Here is a 15,736-nt window from a genome sequence, read left to right as displayed (position 1 = left end):
CCATTTTAGGAGTGGGTCACAAATAACCTCACACACACACGCTACACACATTAAGCAGACGATAATACTATTTGTTGTGACATCTGTAAAACTCATACCCAAAAAAGGCTGAGTCATCAAGTTAGGCATAATATAATGATTTTATTATGCTGTATGCGATAAATTCCTGTTTTAAGGTATATTTTAAGGTTGACCAAATTTTGGAGAAAATCCATAAAACAAAGAGGAAAGACAGAATCCAGGACATCCTGTTGGCCGAACTACCTGTATGACCAATATGATTGACCAAAACTGCTGCTGTAACAGCAAATGCTCCACTACAAAGTCCTCTCCATTCTAACCATCCTCCCACAGCAACACCTTAAGTTGTCAATGTCTCAAAAGAGAAGGGAGAAGGAGAAAGAGGTCAGACACGGAATATTCCAAGGTGCCCTAGTGAAAGGGAAAGAAAGTACCAGGTCTGTACGGCAGGGTCAGCTGCAGGAACAGGACAGTGGTTCAGTGAGCCATCAAAGCAAGCAAATAGGAAGGAAAAATAGAGGGAGAAAGGGAGGGGAGTTTAGAAACAGCGCAGCTGTGCAATGACTTTGGTGTCCAGAAAGGAACGCATCCCCACCTTTGCTTTAAAAATAGCTACATCTCTTCATCCTTTTCCTACTGCCTTCCATAAGGGAAGGAAGCTTTCACACAAAACTAAACTATACACAAAAATCCAATGGCATGCTACAAAACACAATCAAACAAAAAAACAAAACAAACAAAAACACCTCACACTTTATTTAGAAAAATCTGCCAAAATCTCATTTCCTGGTGCAACTGAAGCCACTTCCACCCTCCCCTGGTAGCCATTCCGAGAACTCTCATGCTCTCTCCTTTCCTCCCTCTTCTCCCCCTCCAGAGCGATACCAGCAAATCCATGAGGAAGCACATAAACTTCTTACATACAGAGGTGGAAGCAGAAAACAAACAAAAAGACTCCACGGTGCAACTTCCAAGCTACAATTAAGTTTTCTGCCAAAGGAGAAACTAACTCATGAATGGAAAGGTTAAGAAGGAGATAAGAAAAAGAAAGAAAAATGAATCCTCTCCTACCTTCACCCAATTCTTGCACCATTTTTTTTTTGATCATTAACTACGTGTGAAGTTAGGGCAGTTGGCAACAGAAAGTTTGAAAGTTTGGATCCGCTTTCCACATATTTCCACATCTTAAAAATATTGGAACTTATTTTCAATTTAACTGGAAGTTTCTTGGACTTAGCAGTTCAGGTTTGAAAATAATGACATGTCTCATCATGCAATTTGTTTTTAATTATAGCTTTAAAATCTCCACTTCATCAATCACCAATAAGCAGCACACTCAAGCATTGTTGATATGATCCTGGTAACCACATCCTCAGCCCAGAAAAAATGAAGGAATTTCAGAAAGGCACGGTATCCTCAATATTTCCAAGGACTTAAAGCAGAGGGTGAAGTTTTCCCCCACACTTACCAATATGTTACTTTCTAATCATGAACATTATCAGCAACCTGAGGATATCAACACCTGCCAGAGCTAGTCAATACATCTTATCAACAGCATTGCACCTTTCAAATTATAGCAGTTTCTTTTTCCAAAGACCTTCCTCCAACACTGGCTTTCAAAAAAAGGATTCTTTCTTTCAGAAAGAAAAAAAAAAAAAAAGATTTAAGCAACAGACTCACGCTGCAGCCAAATACATTCTCTAGGAGTTGGGTTGACAACCTTATTATCCTTATGCAAAAGAGAAATCTGCAAATCCCAAACAGGAAAACCAAATTATTCTAGAGCACCCATCAATAGCCTGTAGGTGTTAGAATGGTCACAGAACACAAACATAATGCTAGCAAGAGTCTACATCCTCACTTCATGTTTAGCACTGGTTTAGGACAATATCTACGGGACCAGTTACAGATACCTTTAGTACTCAAAACTTATACAGCTTTTCATGCTACACATCATTATCTTTCTTGAAATGTAATAAGAAGACAATTTATCTACCATATTGGATCTGTCCAGGAAGGAGAGTGAGTCACCAGCCTGCTGTGGAACATCCTGTTTGGACAGGATTTTAGAGTTCACTTTTAGAGACACTCTGGTCAAAGGAAAGGTCTTTACAGCACGAATGGAAAGTGCTAAACTTTCAATAATTGTTAAGATTGTCTCGGTGTTAAACTGAGATTAGAATAACTTTCCAAGGAATCTTTCATCTATTAATAGAAGGAATCACGTTTCTGGCCACTTCATTAAGAAGTGTAAGCCATCTATTACTTATTGCAGGCATAGACCATTTGCTGCTAAAGGATAGGGATTAAGATCCTGAAAGCAATTTTAGAGCTACCTAGGAAGGTAGAAGAAAAAGTAAAGAACCACCTGGTGTTTTCCCAGTGACACAAGGCATCACGAACACACGCTGCAGCATTTTGCACTAGCTAGTTCCGCAAGCACGAGCGGCTTCATGCCCAGGTATCTCATATTGCTCTAATCCAGCCAAGGAGTGACGAAGGCACAAATAACCAAGGCCAGGTCACCATTCGCCAGGATGGGACCGCTTCCCAGCCAAAGCATTACTCGTGGATGCTGCTATGTGGGACCTTGTGATCAGCCAGGAATCCAAGAGCACTCCTAAACTGCAAGCTGGACCGTTCGAATGGGGAGGTGTATCTTCAGCCAAATGAGAAGCAAGAATCTACACAGTAAGGCTTCAAAATGCATCTTCTGCTCACTAACACCACCTCTTTCTTGCTCTGTTTCAACCAATCCTAATCTTCCACTGTCAATTGATGCTGTCCAAGCTCTAGACTATTCTGTAGGCTTTGAGATGGCAAGATCCAACATACTTGACTCCATTGGGTACTGCTGGTGCTCAAGTCCAAGTGGTCTAAACAGTTCAACCACTGGATTCATATTGATTTGGAAACTATTTTTTCCCTGTAGAACTACTCTAATATTAAAATCTGGTAACAGGTGCAATTTTCCAGGATTAGTCAGACAGGAAGGACTCCTGCCACTTCAGCACATTCTTTAGAGCCCCTATCATCCTGAACAGTGGTTCTTATTGTTGCAACATCAAATATTATAGAGAAACCAAGAAAGGAATGCTTGTCTGTCTTGTGTCAGCCAACAGAGGGATATCAAAACTATGTTTTGGCTCTAATTCAGACTTGCTTTCTCCACAAGACAGGTTCTAATCACTAGTTTTCAGTGCTGGCTTTTTCCAGTGTTAACTGAACCCTATTCTACCACCTGACACTGGATTTTATGAGGACAGGCAGGCAAGCAGAAGAAGTTGCCTCCTATCACAGAACTAATCTGTGTCATCTCTGTGATATATATTACAGAGAGATAACCTCACTCAGGAGCAATTCCATACCTTAATGTCATAGACTGCTTGTATTCACTGTGCATACTGAACAAGAGATACAAAGAGATATTCACTCTCGCCATCATCTTGTTTCTCAGCTTCATTGCATCTCTACTATCATTCTTGTGGATCTCAAATATTCCCTTCTCTTGAGCAATCCCATCCTTCTAAAAATCTGCCAAGAAAACGTATTGGCTAACAAAATTAAGGAAACTTACTAGCAAAGTGTGCACACCATTAGTTTCTAAAAGCCTCCAGATAAAAATATTACAGGCAAACTTCTCTCCTAAGACTACAGTTATAGAGAAGGTTAAACTGAGGTTGACTATGCACTCTTCAGTTTCCACTCAAACTGCTGCCAGCAATACAGCTTTTTAGGCAGAAGTCGCAGTTCAATCAAACTGTGAACTGCCCTGACTCTGCAGCTTACCTCTCCTTGGGAGCAGCAAAAAGAGATGATGTCCTTCGTTTCTGAATTGAAAACCTAGAACAGAAAAGCTACATACTTGCATGCAACAGTTCTGACTCATCTGCCTACACCTCAGCTGAAAAGTCAGAGAGTCACATGCTAGACCGTGCTGAAGGCAAAAGCTAGTTCCCTTTATCAGCAACTACACACTGCTACGAAGCCCACCTTCCACACAGGCAGGTTTGTCTTCTCTCTGGCTGCCCTCTCTGTTGGGTCACTGAAGGGGAAAGAGCAATCAAAAGCAAGCAGTGGGAGGGCAGTAGTGGCAGCAAGTGGCCTGGCCAGCAGGAAAAGAAAAAGCAAGGGAGAATTCCTCACTAATTTCTTCAGACTCTGGAAGGCCCCTCATCTCCAGACTACCAGTAAATCACCCAGAGGCATCGTTCTCAGCCTGTCTCTCATGCTACAGACTTCCCTATTAAAAATCCCTTTTGGCATTCAGATACTGAAAGATTAGTGCTCTCCCTCTCCACCCTGCAGGGCTTCATTATAAGCCTATAAACAAATTTAATTTCCACCATCAGGGACCCGGCTATCTGCAAGTAACATGCAGCACTTCTGCCTCTTGACCCACCAGTCTGCAAAACACATCACACGACGTATGCCTGCCTCCAGAAAACCCCAAATCCACCACACCATGATCAACTTTGATTCATCCCTCACCCCACCCTGCCTTAACTCAGACAACCTAGCCTTGTGCTATCATGCATAAGGCAGCACATTACCCAGGAGACTCCATGCTGGTCTTTGCCTTATCCCCACCAGTACTTCAGGAAATAAATTGACCGCAAGGTGAAGTTTGTCATATGCAAGTCATTTTGCAAATACGTAAACTGGATCATTAAATATTTACATAAGTTGCTACATGTTTTTTGTACAAAACTTGGCAGCTCTGGAATGCTTATTTGTGACATCAAGCTAGAGCTTGGGAAAAGAGGAGGAGAAAAGACCCTGGAGTGGGAAGAAGGAAAGAATAGTTAATCCCTTTTCTCTCAAACAAGTGCTACAGAAAAAGCACACATGATGATAGTCTTTTCCATGACTGCACACAGGGTTCCTGCCTAGATGTCCTGGAAATAACTAGTGCAATGTTCTTACAAGCACGCACCGCACATTTGCTTCTTGGAATCTCTCTCGGCCCCTCTTCCCCTCCACCTCCGTGTGCATTAGGCTTTGGCCTCCCTGGTTGTCTATTGGCTGCCACTTTGTTTAGGGAACTGAGACCACATAGAAAGTTGTTTGCACCACTATTTTCTTTATAGTTCCCATGAACTGCTGCTAAAAACCAGGACAAAAAGAAACAAGATGCCCTGAAGGAACTGCTCATTGGACTAGAACTGGTACAGAAGGACTACAGATTATTTCCATTCTTAATAGTATTAGAGTTCAGGGCCATCTGGAGACCCTGCTCTCTTGCAGTACAGGACAAAAGCAAGAGGAAAAATAAAAATCTAGAGACCATCACTATCCCCCGGTCTCTAGCACCTATCTCTTCATGACATCCACATGGTATGTTAATTTGCAACCAAGTATGAACAGAAGCTAAAGCTTGGCAGGGAGGTACAAATCATTTATGGAACTTTTGGCGATATCTCTATTACAGCAGAATCTCTCTAGCCAAAGTTAGACAGGTTTATTCTAGCAGTTCAGCATTAAATAACATGATCCAGGAGCAATTTTACCAGGCTTTGCAGGGAAAGAAAACAAGACTCATCACAAAAAAAAGTAATATATATATATATACACACACACATATATATATAAAAAGCAAATGACTCTGAGTTTCCAAGTTAGGTTCTGCCATTAACAGACTTTTGAACCTCTTCTTTCTCTGACTAGATTCTCGCTGCAGTCACTGAGAGCTGTCCAGCTCCCCTGAGTCTTCAGCGCATAGACCCTGCTGTTAAGTTAAACAGTTGGGTCACATGAAGACCCACAAAGGCTACCTCTACCTTGAGCATAGGTGGGCCACCCTCTGCTACCTAAGGAGGACTCAAGGAAGGCTGCAAAACAAAAGCAACTTGAAGAATATAAAAAAAAAAAAAGAAAGAAATCTAAAGAGGAGATTAAAAAAGGGATCTGGTAATTAGCATTATCCTAAAAGATACTAGGAAAGAGAGGGATAACTAAAGCTTGCACAACGCACTTTACTGGATGATGGCATTATGCTGTGGTGGGGGTAAGTACATCACTGCAAGATGTACAAACACTCACCAATGAGCCATTTTCCTATTTAAACAATTCCTTCAGCCAAAAGAGTTGTTTTGCTGAAGCTCAACGAGAACAGGTTGTTCTCAGTGAAGACCAAGTGCAAGGCCTTTAGTGTAGGCCTACTTGTTATTCCCTGGATGTTTCTAGCCATCTGCCATGGGAATTGGAGAGATATAACCAAAGGCATTACTATAGTCCACTTAGGACTATATTAGACTTCCCTGTAATTCAAACAGTAATGATCCATCTCCCCCATTTTATGCAATAAGAAAATTCAAGATTTAATTTTTAGATATATATACATACACACATAAGTTTCCTAAAATGAGGCAGATGTCTGAATGTGCAGTAAATTTCTAATAAGTAAATAAAATAAATAAATAGGTAAAACTTTCTCCAGAATGATCCAAACTCTAGTTATTTTAACAAAAGCAGGGAAGCTGTGAAACTCTTCTGACCTGATACACTACACAGGTCCAAGGCCCTGGGGCTGTCTACTGAGCAGCAGAGCTGCCTCGCTCCTGTGCGAGGTGATGTCCAGTGACGTGGTCACAGCTTGATCCCAGGCATCCACGCAGAAAAGAATTACATTCCCCAAGAAGCAAGGGCTGCCAGGCAGAGGTTACTGCTGGGGAGACCTGGCTGCTGCAGCAGGCTCTGGCCTCAGCACAGCCTGTGAGGTAATGTGAATTCCTTGGCTCACAGCAAGCACCTGAATTCCTTGGAAACCACAGGAATCCAGCACAGAAAAGGTAAATATCCCAGCAGAGGCAGAGTTAATTAGGAAGCAGGACTACTGAAGAAGGGGATGCTGTAGATGCAAAGTGCAGTGAGCTGGGCCATTAAAGCCCAACGCCCACTCCAGCACCCCTAGAACTCTTGCATCGCTCTGGAAAAACTCCCCCCTTAGCTGCTCCTTGGGCCCTCCACAAAGGAGCATATGGTTTTCAGTTCAGATTTCCTACTCGTTCTCTCTCCCTCCCCCTCCTTTTTTTTTTTTTTTAATTAATCTTTTTCTCAATGCTGGTGTAAATCTGACCGAGAAGTTCCTGTTTGGCTAGGACACTCCTAGCCATTCAGACTCAGAAATAATGCTGCCTAAACCTGATAATTTAGACACACTCACCAACCCCGCCCCCGCAAAAAGTTGTATGGACATCTCCCCCAAATAAAACGCCATTTCACTATGAAATTCCTCCTGTCATGCATTGAATCCCCATTATGCCTGCACCCAGAGAGAGACAAAGAGGGAAATGAGAAGTTCAAAACTGACAGCATAAGCCACTCTTGGCCCTGTGTCCTCTTCAGTTGCCTTTCAAATGCAAGGCAGACAAGTTATTCTCTTCTTACACAGATTCTCTTCCAAAAAATAGCATAATCCTCTAATGCAGTTGTCCAGAAGATCAGTCTTGGGACTTCCACATGTTTGTGTCCACACAGCAGCTTACTGGGTATGGTAAGTCACCTTTAAAAGCATTTTTTCTGAAGTCAATTTGTAATTAAATCTATAGCTTATTAACATTGTGCCTCAGACTAGAATTTAAAAGCTATGCCAGTAAATATATTCTAAGTCGCAAACTTGAGAAACCACAAATAAATAAAACTGCAAAGACTTTTGACATATGTTTAAATGATTGACTTCTACCTGCAAGCAAGCCTGGACTCAACTAGCAAAGACTGTTTCTCAGTTTAGTATATACCCCTTAAGTCAATCCAATCCAATTACTGAGAATATCAGGAAATGTGCTCTACCTTTTTGTTTCCTTACTTCTCTGGGAATATGCTACCTGCTTCTGCTGACCTAAAGCTTTGTCTTCATAGAATACACTTTGTTTCTTTGCACAAGTGTGAAGCAGTAGCAGAAGGGGAAGACAGGGGTAGGCAGCCATAAAAAAAAAAAAAAATCTACTTAGCATCAGCACCTCTTAAATTCTGCTTACTGCTATTCTAAGGAGTAAAGCTTGTATTTATGGCCAACACCTTCCTCAAAAATTGCACCGAGTAAACAGCATCATCCAGACAAATAAAACAGTTATTCAGCACTCCTGACACAGACCAAGCAACAATACCTGACAGCTGTTACTGTTACACACCCTAGGATAGATACCTTTCAGATCTCCTTCACCTCGGTCAAAGGAATTGTTTTCTTCTCCCCTTCACATGAGAATTGAAACACAAGCAACATTAGCTTGAACCCTCAATTCATTTTTTTCTTCTCAGCACTGAGGCCTCAAGTTCCACTCTAGATCACATCATGACAAGTCGAGCTGTGCTAAGAGAAACCAGGTCTAAGGACATATCTTGAGAAACATGAAGTTACAAACGTGCATAATACCAAGCCCCATCGTTTTCAAGAAAAGGATTACATCTTATGTTTTCCTGATAGCACTCCTCTTCTGGTAGAGGACACAAACTTGAGTGAAACAGTCCGGCTCTTTTGTTTGGAGCACTCAAAACATTACACCAGAAAGGAACATTATCTTTCAACAAATTACAAAAAAAAAATAGGATTAAAAAATATATTTCAAAAGGACAACCCAGAAAAGGTCAGCCTGACTATATTTTAGAGACTACCTACACTTTCAGAAAGCAAACTCAGAACACAGAAATCACCACAGCACCGCACAAGCACTAATGGAGGTTCCTAAACCAGATGCCTTTGTTCTGCATGTGGGTTTCCACTTCAGACTGCTTTAATATTCTCTTTGACTACAGGTCTCTAGGGTCTCTAGGTACCCTACTACATCGTGCTTCTATTTTTAAAGATTTTTGTCACAATGAAGAATGAAAACCAGCTTCCACTCCCCAAGGCTCTGATATTCTTCCCTTGCACAGCTGAAGTTTCATCCCAGCTTTAAACGAAGTGTCACACTGTGCAAGGTAACCAAAGGAGTCTCTCCAGCATTTAACACCATACTGCTAAATGGAAGGCCTGAGACACAAACAGGAAGCCAGTAGCTCCAGGATCCTCACCTCTCTCCAAATGTCTGGAATCATTAATCCAGAGTATGTAAAAAGTTGCTAAAAATCAAAGACCACTAGTGCCATCTGGAGGCCACACAGCAGACACCCTCTCCCAATCTTCCTGTCACCTCTGCTCACACCTGAGCTGCCCTCCATAAAGGGCTTGCCAGCGCTTCTTACATAAACATACTGACTCTAGAGCCACCAGAGAAAGGAGTAATTGAAGATTCATTAAGGAAATCTGCTGTATAAATTCATACCTATCATTTGAAAACATTCTGATGTCTTGAGCCTATAGATCCCACTTTTCATGCAAGTGGATATGTGGTCTAGATTTGATTATAGTTTAAACAAATGGAAACTAAATACATTCAAAACTCCACAAGATTTTAGAACATGAAGAAATTCTCCCTACCTGGCCAATCCTTCCTCGTAGAGATAAATGACCAGTGGATCATAGGATGTAACCAGGACATACAGGCGCACATCAAATTTGAAATCTGAAATAGAGTTATCAGAAGTCAGTGGTTGCAAATTAGTTGAGAGGAGGCAAAAAAGATAAGAAAAGACACACACACCCCCACATACACAGAAATCTAACCACAGCAGACCTTAAGAGCAACAGGAGGAGTAAACTAACCTGTTGCTGACATAGGGTGCCAGAAGCTTTCCCCATTGAAAAGCTTACTAGTTTAATGAATCTTCTCGTCACGTTTTTGTGGTACTGAAGGAAGACTCATCACTCTATTGAGTTCTTGCAATGCCCAAAACGCTCCCCAAGGTCTAGAAGCCAGAAAGAGGGAGAAGCACACTCACCATCTATGAGCAGGGGGTTGCTGATGTAACGAGAAACCAAGATGTTTTCTTCCAGGACAATCTGGCTTGGCTAAGGAAGACAGAATCCAAGAGTGAAAATAAAACAAGTTTACAAGGAGTAACAAGATAAATAGATTAAGCCTACTGTCCTTCTAGGCTTTCTTTCCCAAAGCCATTCTGCCCGACAGCTGTGTCTGATGAAGAAAAACATTGGTCAATCACAACATAATTAAGTCAATTAGATCCTAACAAGAAACCCAAGGAACAATTACATTTCCAAAATACTGAATCTGCTCCTTACAGTGGAATGCAGATCTAACAGCCACAGAGCAATACTGTAAAAATAACAGAAAGAAAACTTGGGAAGTAATTGTTACTCCAGTATTCAACTAGACACACGGAAGAGGGTTTTCTTAGAAGACCTTAGAAGGAGTATGTAACTACAGCAGGCGAGGAAGTCACGAGTAAAGATGACAACTCCTCAATTTGTGATCTTTCCACTAGATCCAGTGCTGGTATCAAACCATTCCTCCTAAGAAAACACCTTCTATTGAGGTGCAGCCCACAGCAGGGGCTACTGCACCAGGAAGTAGCTATTTTTGAAGTTCCAAATAGGAAGCTCTATCTGTAACAAATGCACATCTCAGTCATGGGAATTCTTTAAACAGCTTTTATTTTTTCCTGTATATAAATCTCTTCTTGTAACCAGCTTCAGCTACTCATATTTGCAAAACAGTTCCTTGACTCTAGTTTGCAAAGGAGTCAAGAGAGGCATCATCCTGCCTTTATTCAGTTTGGCATGTATTCAACCACATCACCAGTGACATAAGCAGGAATCCTAGGCCATACCTAGAGTATATACAACACGCTCAAACAAACTCAACTTCCATTAGCATGTAACACAACTGACAGCCTGTTTTACTATGCACTGAATTTAGCTGAGAGAATTACAATTTTTGAACTCTTTTGTGATGAGATTCTAGAAGATACTCTCTTCGTGGATACACACTGAAGGAAAATGAAGTCTTTGGGGAAAGCTAGCTGAAATATTTCTGGAAGAGGTATGCACAAAGGGAGATTGGCCCCAAAGGGATCTTTTCCCCAGTCCATGGCCAGCTGCCCACATTTAAGCCTGAGCTCATCCCTCTCTTTCAAGCAAAGCAAGAGAGGAGTGCAGCTCTGGAAATACTTACCTCATACACTTGGCGAAATGCTCCCTTATTTTATGGGAAAGGATCCAGGTAGAGAACAGATGAGGCAGCATGACCCCTTCAGTGCAGGGAGGCTAAAGAGGTTTGAATGAGTGAAAACAAATGACCCACTAGTCAGTTTTGTTGCTGGGAATATCTACTGGAATCCCCTCATGTGTTTTGGCTCCTGCCCAGATGTATTTGTTACCTATGATAGTCTAACTCCCTGCAAAGCCTAAAAAAAAAATCAGTGGAAAATTAACAATATAACCAACAAAATGAATTTAGAGTCATCCTCATTACACCTCCATAAAGGCACACTAATGGTCCGATAAAATTCTATAGAACGGATATATATTTTCCTGTACCATATGGAACCTCATTTTAAATGTTCTTATTCCTAGGGGACCACATGGGACTATTTGGATTGCACAGGAAAAACAACCTTCCCTCTTCCAAAAGAGTAACAGAAAGCACACCAGAACAACAACAAACTGTACAACTTCCTGGGAATCTTCTGAAGGCCAGCCTGCCATCAGCCACAAGACTGCGTGAAGATGCACAGCTTCCAAAACTGCCTCAGGGAAAATAACCATTTCCTTATAAACTAAGACTTGAAAGGAGCATATGTTGCAAGACAAGCACAGCAGCTAGAGAAATAGCTTGGTTCTCAGTTACGCAGTATAGAGCAGCACAGGCTTGGCCATCTGTTCAGGAATGCTAAGGCATCCATGTTCTGCTGAAGTCCAGAGCAGCGCCAACAGCAAATTATATGTTCCATGCCACTTGTCTTAAAGCTGGCATGGTTCTGCAGACAGTGTTACTCATGAGCACTTACACACTTACATTGTTGATCAGGTAAACACCTCGACCCCTGGAAGAGGCCACAGGCTTCACTATCCATGGGCCCTTGTCTTTAGAATACGTATCTGGTTAAAAGAAAAGAGTGCAGATGTGAAACATCTCCCATTTTCTTTATTTACAGAGCAGCAAGAATGTTGCCTACATTAAAAGCTTTAGACAATTCCAGGAGATTACGGTCTCTGCTTATCAACATCCTTTTCTTCACTTCTTGAGACTCACTAAGTTACTACTGGCCCTCCCTCAAGCCTATCCTGTTGTTCTGACGGCTTCTTTTCCCTGCCCTGCACCTCCTTTTGGCATCTCTCTCTCTCCAGTACTCCCAGATATTAGTTAGGGATATTACAAAGCTGAGAACTTATGCAGACATGGAGTATACAGCATAGCAGAAGTGATATAAAGAAATGATATAAGCCTCTTCCACTGACTATATTTCCAATTTCCTCCTATTTTGTTGCCTCAACCACTGGCAAAAAAACAACAATTTGGATATTAAAAGTAATCTTCCCTACACCCAGCTGTTTTGATTTTGGGTGGGCATCATCAACACTTACTGCAGAATTCCTGATACTCTGCTGGGAGGATAAAGGTCTGCGGTAAGATGTGGAATGTCTTGAATCCGTGGGTCTGCTGCATACGACTGACATTTTTGTACAGTCTATCTTTTCTTGTCAGTTCATAAGACCTGTGGTCCCAAGAAGAGAAACTGTGTCTATTCCATGAAAAATACATTCCAGCAAGCCATTATTCTAGTTAGTAAAGTACCTGTAACCATGCCAAGACAACTCAAATCCAACTAGCAACTCTTTTGTTTTGCTGTCTCTCTGCACTATAGCCCTGTTAATACACACTCTCAACTCCAGTGCCTCTTGCTATTCCTATGGACCTCCCACAGGTTCCCATACAGACTGCAACACAGTAAAGTTATAATGTTTTTTGAAAATCTTAGCAGGTGACAGTTTACTATCTCCACAAGTGACAATAGAGCCCCCAAGTGCCTCACTTACATCCCCCAGTAAAGCACAAAAATGTAGTATTTGAGCTAAAGACAAGCACTTCAACTCACACACCATCTTCCCCAAATACTTCAAGATTGTTTTGACTGAAGACAGCACATGGCACAGGCCTACTGCTCTGTATCATGTTATCTACACTCGGATTTGTGTAAATCATGACAAAGACATTCAGCAAAATATGACACCCTGGCCTTACCTCGGGAAGTGATTGACTTTCTGAATATCTGTAAGGGAACGCAGCAAGTAGGGCTTCAAGTGTGATCCTGTCCACATGAGATTATAATCACTGCTGTTAGGGTGAACCTGCAAAAATGAAATAAAACAAAAAAAGCAGGAAATTCGAAAAGCACCACTGCTTTTCCTACAGATTGGGCCTTTGCATATATACAAAAAGAACAGGTGTAGGTGTGGAGCAATTCAAGTTTAAGAATCTCCTCTATCCTTTTCTAATATTAACACAGAGACGTACTCTCCTGTCCTAAGCAGCAGAGAGCTGCTGAGAAGTAAGTTTATCATATTTCTCTCACACACAGCAAATCAAAAAAAAGATTTGCTGTTTTCATAGACCATTGAAATTCAATTTATAAAGCATTCCAGATTTCTTCTGGAAACTTGGGAGTCTGATTCCCTGAGTTTTGTTTTATTCAGAAGAACTTCCATCACACACATATATCTGTTGAATTGCCTTTAGTTGCAGAGATAATGTTCTTTAGAGAAAGACACATGCTAAAAGAGAAACATAAGACACTACAATAATGCCTCTAAGAGCTCTCCCAGGCTGAGATGAAAATCCTTGAGAACTTCCCAACGGGGGAGATGAAGTTCTACATGCATAATGAGAAACACCATAACCTTTGATAGCTCTTTGACCCAACTTGGCAGACATCAGACTCAGAAGTATTCCTTTAAAAGGGCAAAATCATGAAGTATATATACCTTCAGATACCTTCATTCAGTATAGCTATAGGGAACATGTGAACACTCAGGGGGTTCACCAAAATTTCCCAATTCTAAATCTGAAGCATATTTAAAAAAAAAAAAAAAAAAAAAAAAAAAAAAAAAACAGCCTGCTAGTACTGTGAAGTTTGTTGCACTCACCTCATGGAAGCCATGGGCAGTCAGAATGCTCCGGACCAGGCGGCTGTCTGTTCTCACAATCTTATAGGATAGGTGAAAACGTTCTTTTAAGAAAGCAAGGCAAGGGACAGAATATTAGAGCCTGCACATAGGAAAACAACGTAACATGCCAGCAAAAGAGAGAACAGCACCACAAAGACCAGCACAGTATAGCTGCACGTAAAACCGTAGTGGAGTGCCCTGACTGTAATGGCACAAAACAAGGCACAGGGTGACAAGAAATGCCTACCCGTCCCTGCGCTCATTAATTCGTTATGGCATCACATTGACTTAGACCAATTTTTAGGTGTCAGATTTCTGCTTCACTGAAACATAATTAAACACAAGACACTCTAACAAATGCCTATGTTTGGGCTCTTCCTAACCTGTTTTGTAACACACTAAACACAGCTCCAATTGTTTCTTCTCAGGATTAGATTTCCTAGCCTAGAGCAACCATGTCATGCCTTCCTTAGCATGACTAGTTAAAATGCACATTTTTTTAAACCTTGAAATCTCACAATAAAACACTACCATCTCTTTGTGGATATCACATTCCCCTGTACCTGTCTTCAAACAAACAGCTGCAAAGAAAGTAGAAAAAAAGGCAGAAAATAAAATAGGACAACAATTAAGTTGGGAAAAAAAGAAAATCACTAAGTATAAAGTCACACAAGCAAAACGGGTAAGCAGCACCGGAGGTATAAAAAAAACCAGAACATGGAACCAAGTAGCAACATAAGAGATCACCTGTCATATGAAAGGATTAATCAAAAAAAGTTCAGAAAAAGATAGAGATGGACATCATGAAGCTAGAATACAAAAATCTGATTCAAACCAGAAAGATGAAAAACAGAACAAGCCTCAGGAAAATGTTCTAACAATAAAAACATGTCTCTAGGGAGAAGAGGGGGAAGCATCACCTAGGACTAGACAAAGCCCTACAGGAAACTTAAAGTTGTGCTATCCAGGAATGAACTTGTTAAGCCACATTAATTTCCTCCCTCTCCCCTGATGGGGACACACACACACACACACACAAGAATACCACCACATTTCAGTTCGCACAAAAGTTATAATTTCCATCAGCTACTGTCACCATGCAAGTGTATTCCTAACTGGGGTCAAGAGGATCAGAAGCTTTCATGCACGTGAATCATATTTTCCACCCCCTACCCAAATGAGTCACAAGCATTTCTGCTTGGTTAGGATATTAGAAATGTGGTACCAATTACCTAAGAAGGGGAAAAGCAAGAGAAGAAACAAGCGTCAGCATCTTCACAAGAAGAAGCTGCGTGGATTTGAGCTTTTCCCCAACTCAGCACCTCCAGAATCAGCTCCCAGCTGTACACACCCGTAACACGCCAGCTCCTGCAATCTGCAGTGACTGTTCACAGCTCTGCCTCGTATTTAGAGGCTCTCCTTTATTTGACGCTAGACAGCTTTGGTCTCCTGATCCCAAAGCTGCCAGAGCAGCAACACCTTTGCTTATGCACTTACTCTGCCTTGTGAGGCTGTACTTGCAGAGATCTGTTATTAAATCTTATTACTGTTATTATGACTGGAGGGCTGCGTGGTACATTTCCTCATGAAACCTTCCCAAAATCTCACTGGAGCAATTGATTTTAAGTTCTTTGCAACAGACTACTGAATTTCTGTGCTGATTCTAAGTTCTGCCACAGCCTCCTCACTGATACATGGACAGACAGTTCC

The 15,736-nt window shown here is 41.3% G+C and overlaps 1 protein-coding gene across 1 annotated transcript in view; it reads right to left on the bottom strand.

The window, feature by feature from the left end:
• Nucleotides 1-15,736, bottom strand: part of TTLL5 (tubulin tyrosine ligase like 5) — a 122,807-nt gene that overhangs the window by 103,586 nt on the left and 3,485 nt on the right. Inside the window, 6 exon segments of the mRNA XM_088529383.1 lie at nucleotides 9,440-9,524; nucleotides 9,841-9,910; nucleotides 11,877-11,959; nucleotides 12,446-12,576; nucleotides 13,104-13,210; nucleotides 14,006-14,088. Coding sequence (XP_088385509.1) covers nucleotides 9,440-9,524; nucleotides 9,841-9,910; nucleotides 11,877-11,959; nucleotides 12,446-12,576; nucleotides 13,104-13,210; nucleotides 14,006-14,088 — 559 coding nt within the window.

The sequence above is a fragment of the Tinamus guttatus genome, unplaced genomic scaffold, assembly GCF_059628265.1.
Source record: "Tinamus guttatus ecotype Peru unplaced genomic scaffold, ASM5962826v1 Tinamus_guttatus_pri_ptg000327l, whole genome shotgun sequence".
Classification (NCBI taxonomy): domain Eukaryota; kingdom Metazoa; phylum Chordata; class Aves; order Tinamiformes; family Tinamidae; genus Tinamus; species Tinamus guttatus.
The sequence above is the reverse complement of the archived record's forward strand: the minus strand, read 5'-3'. Positions and strand labels throughout refer to the sequence as shown.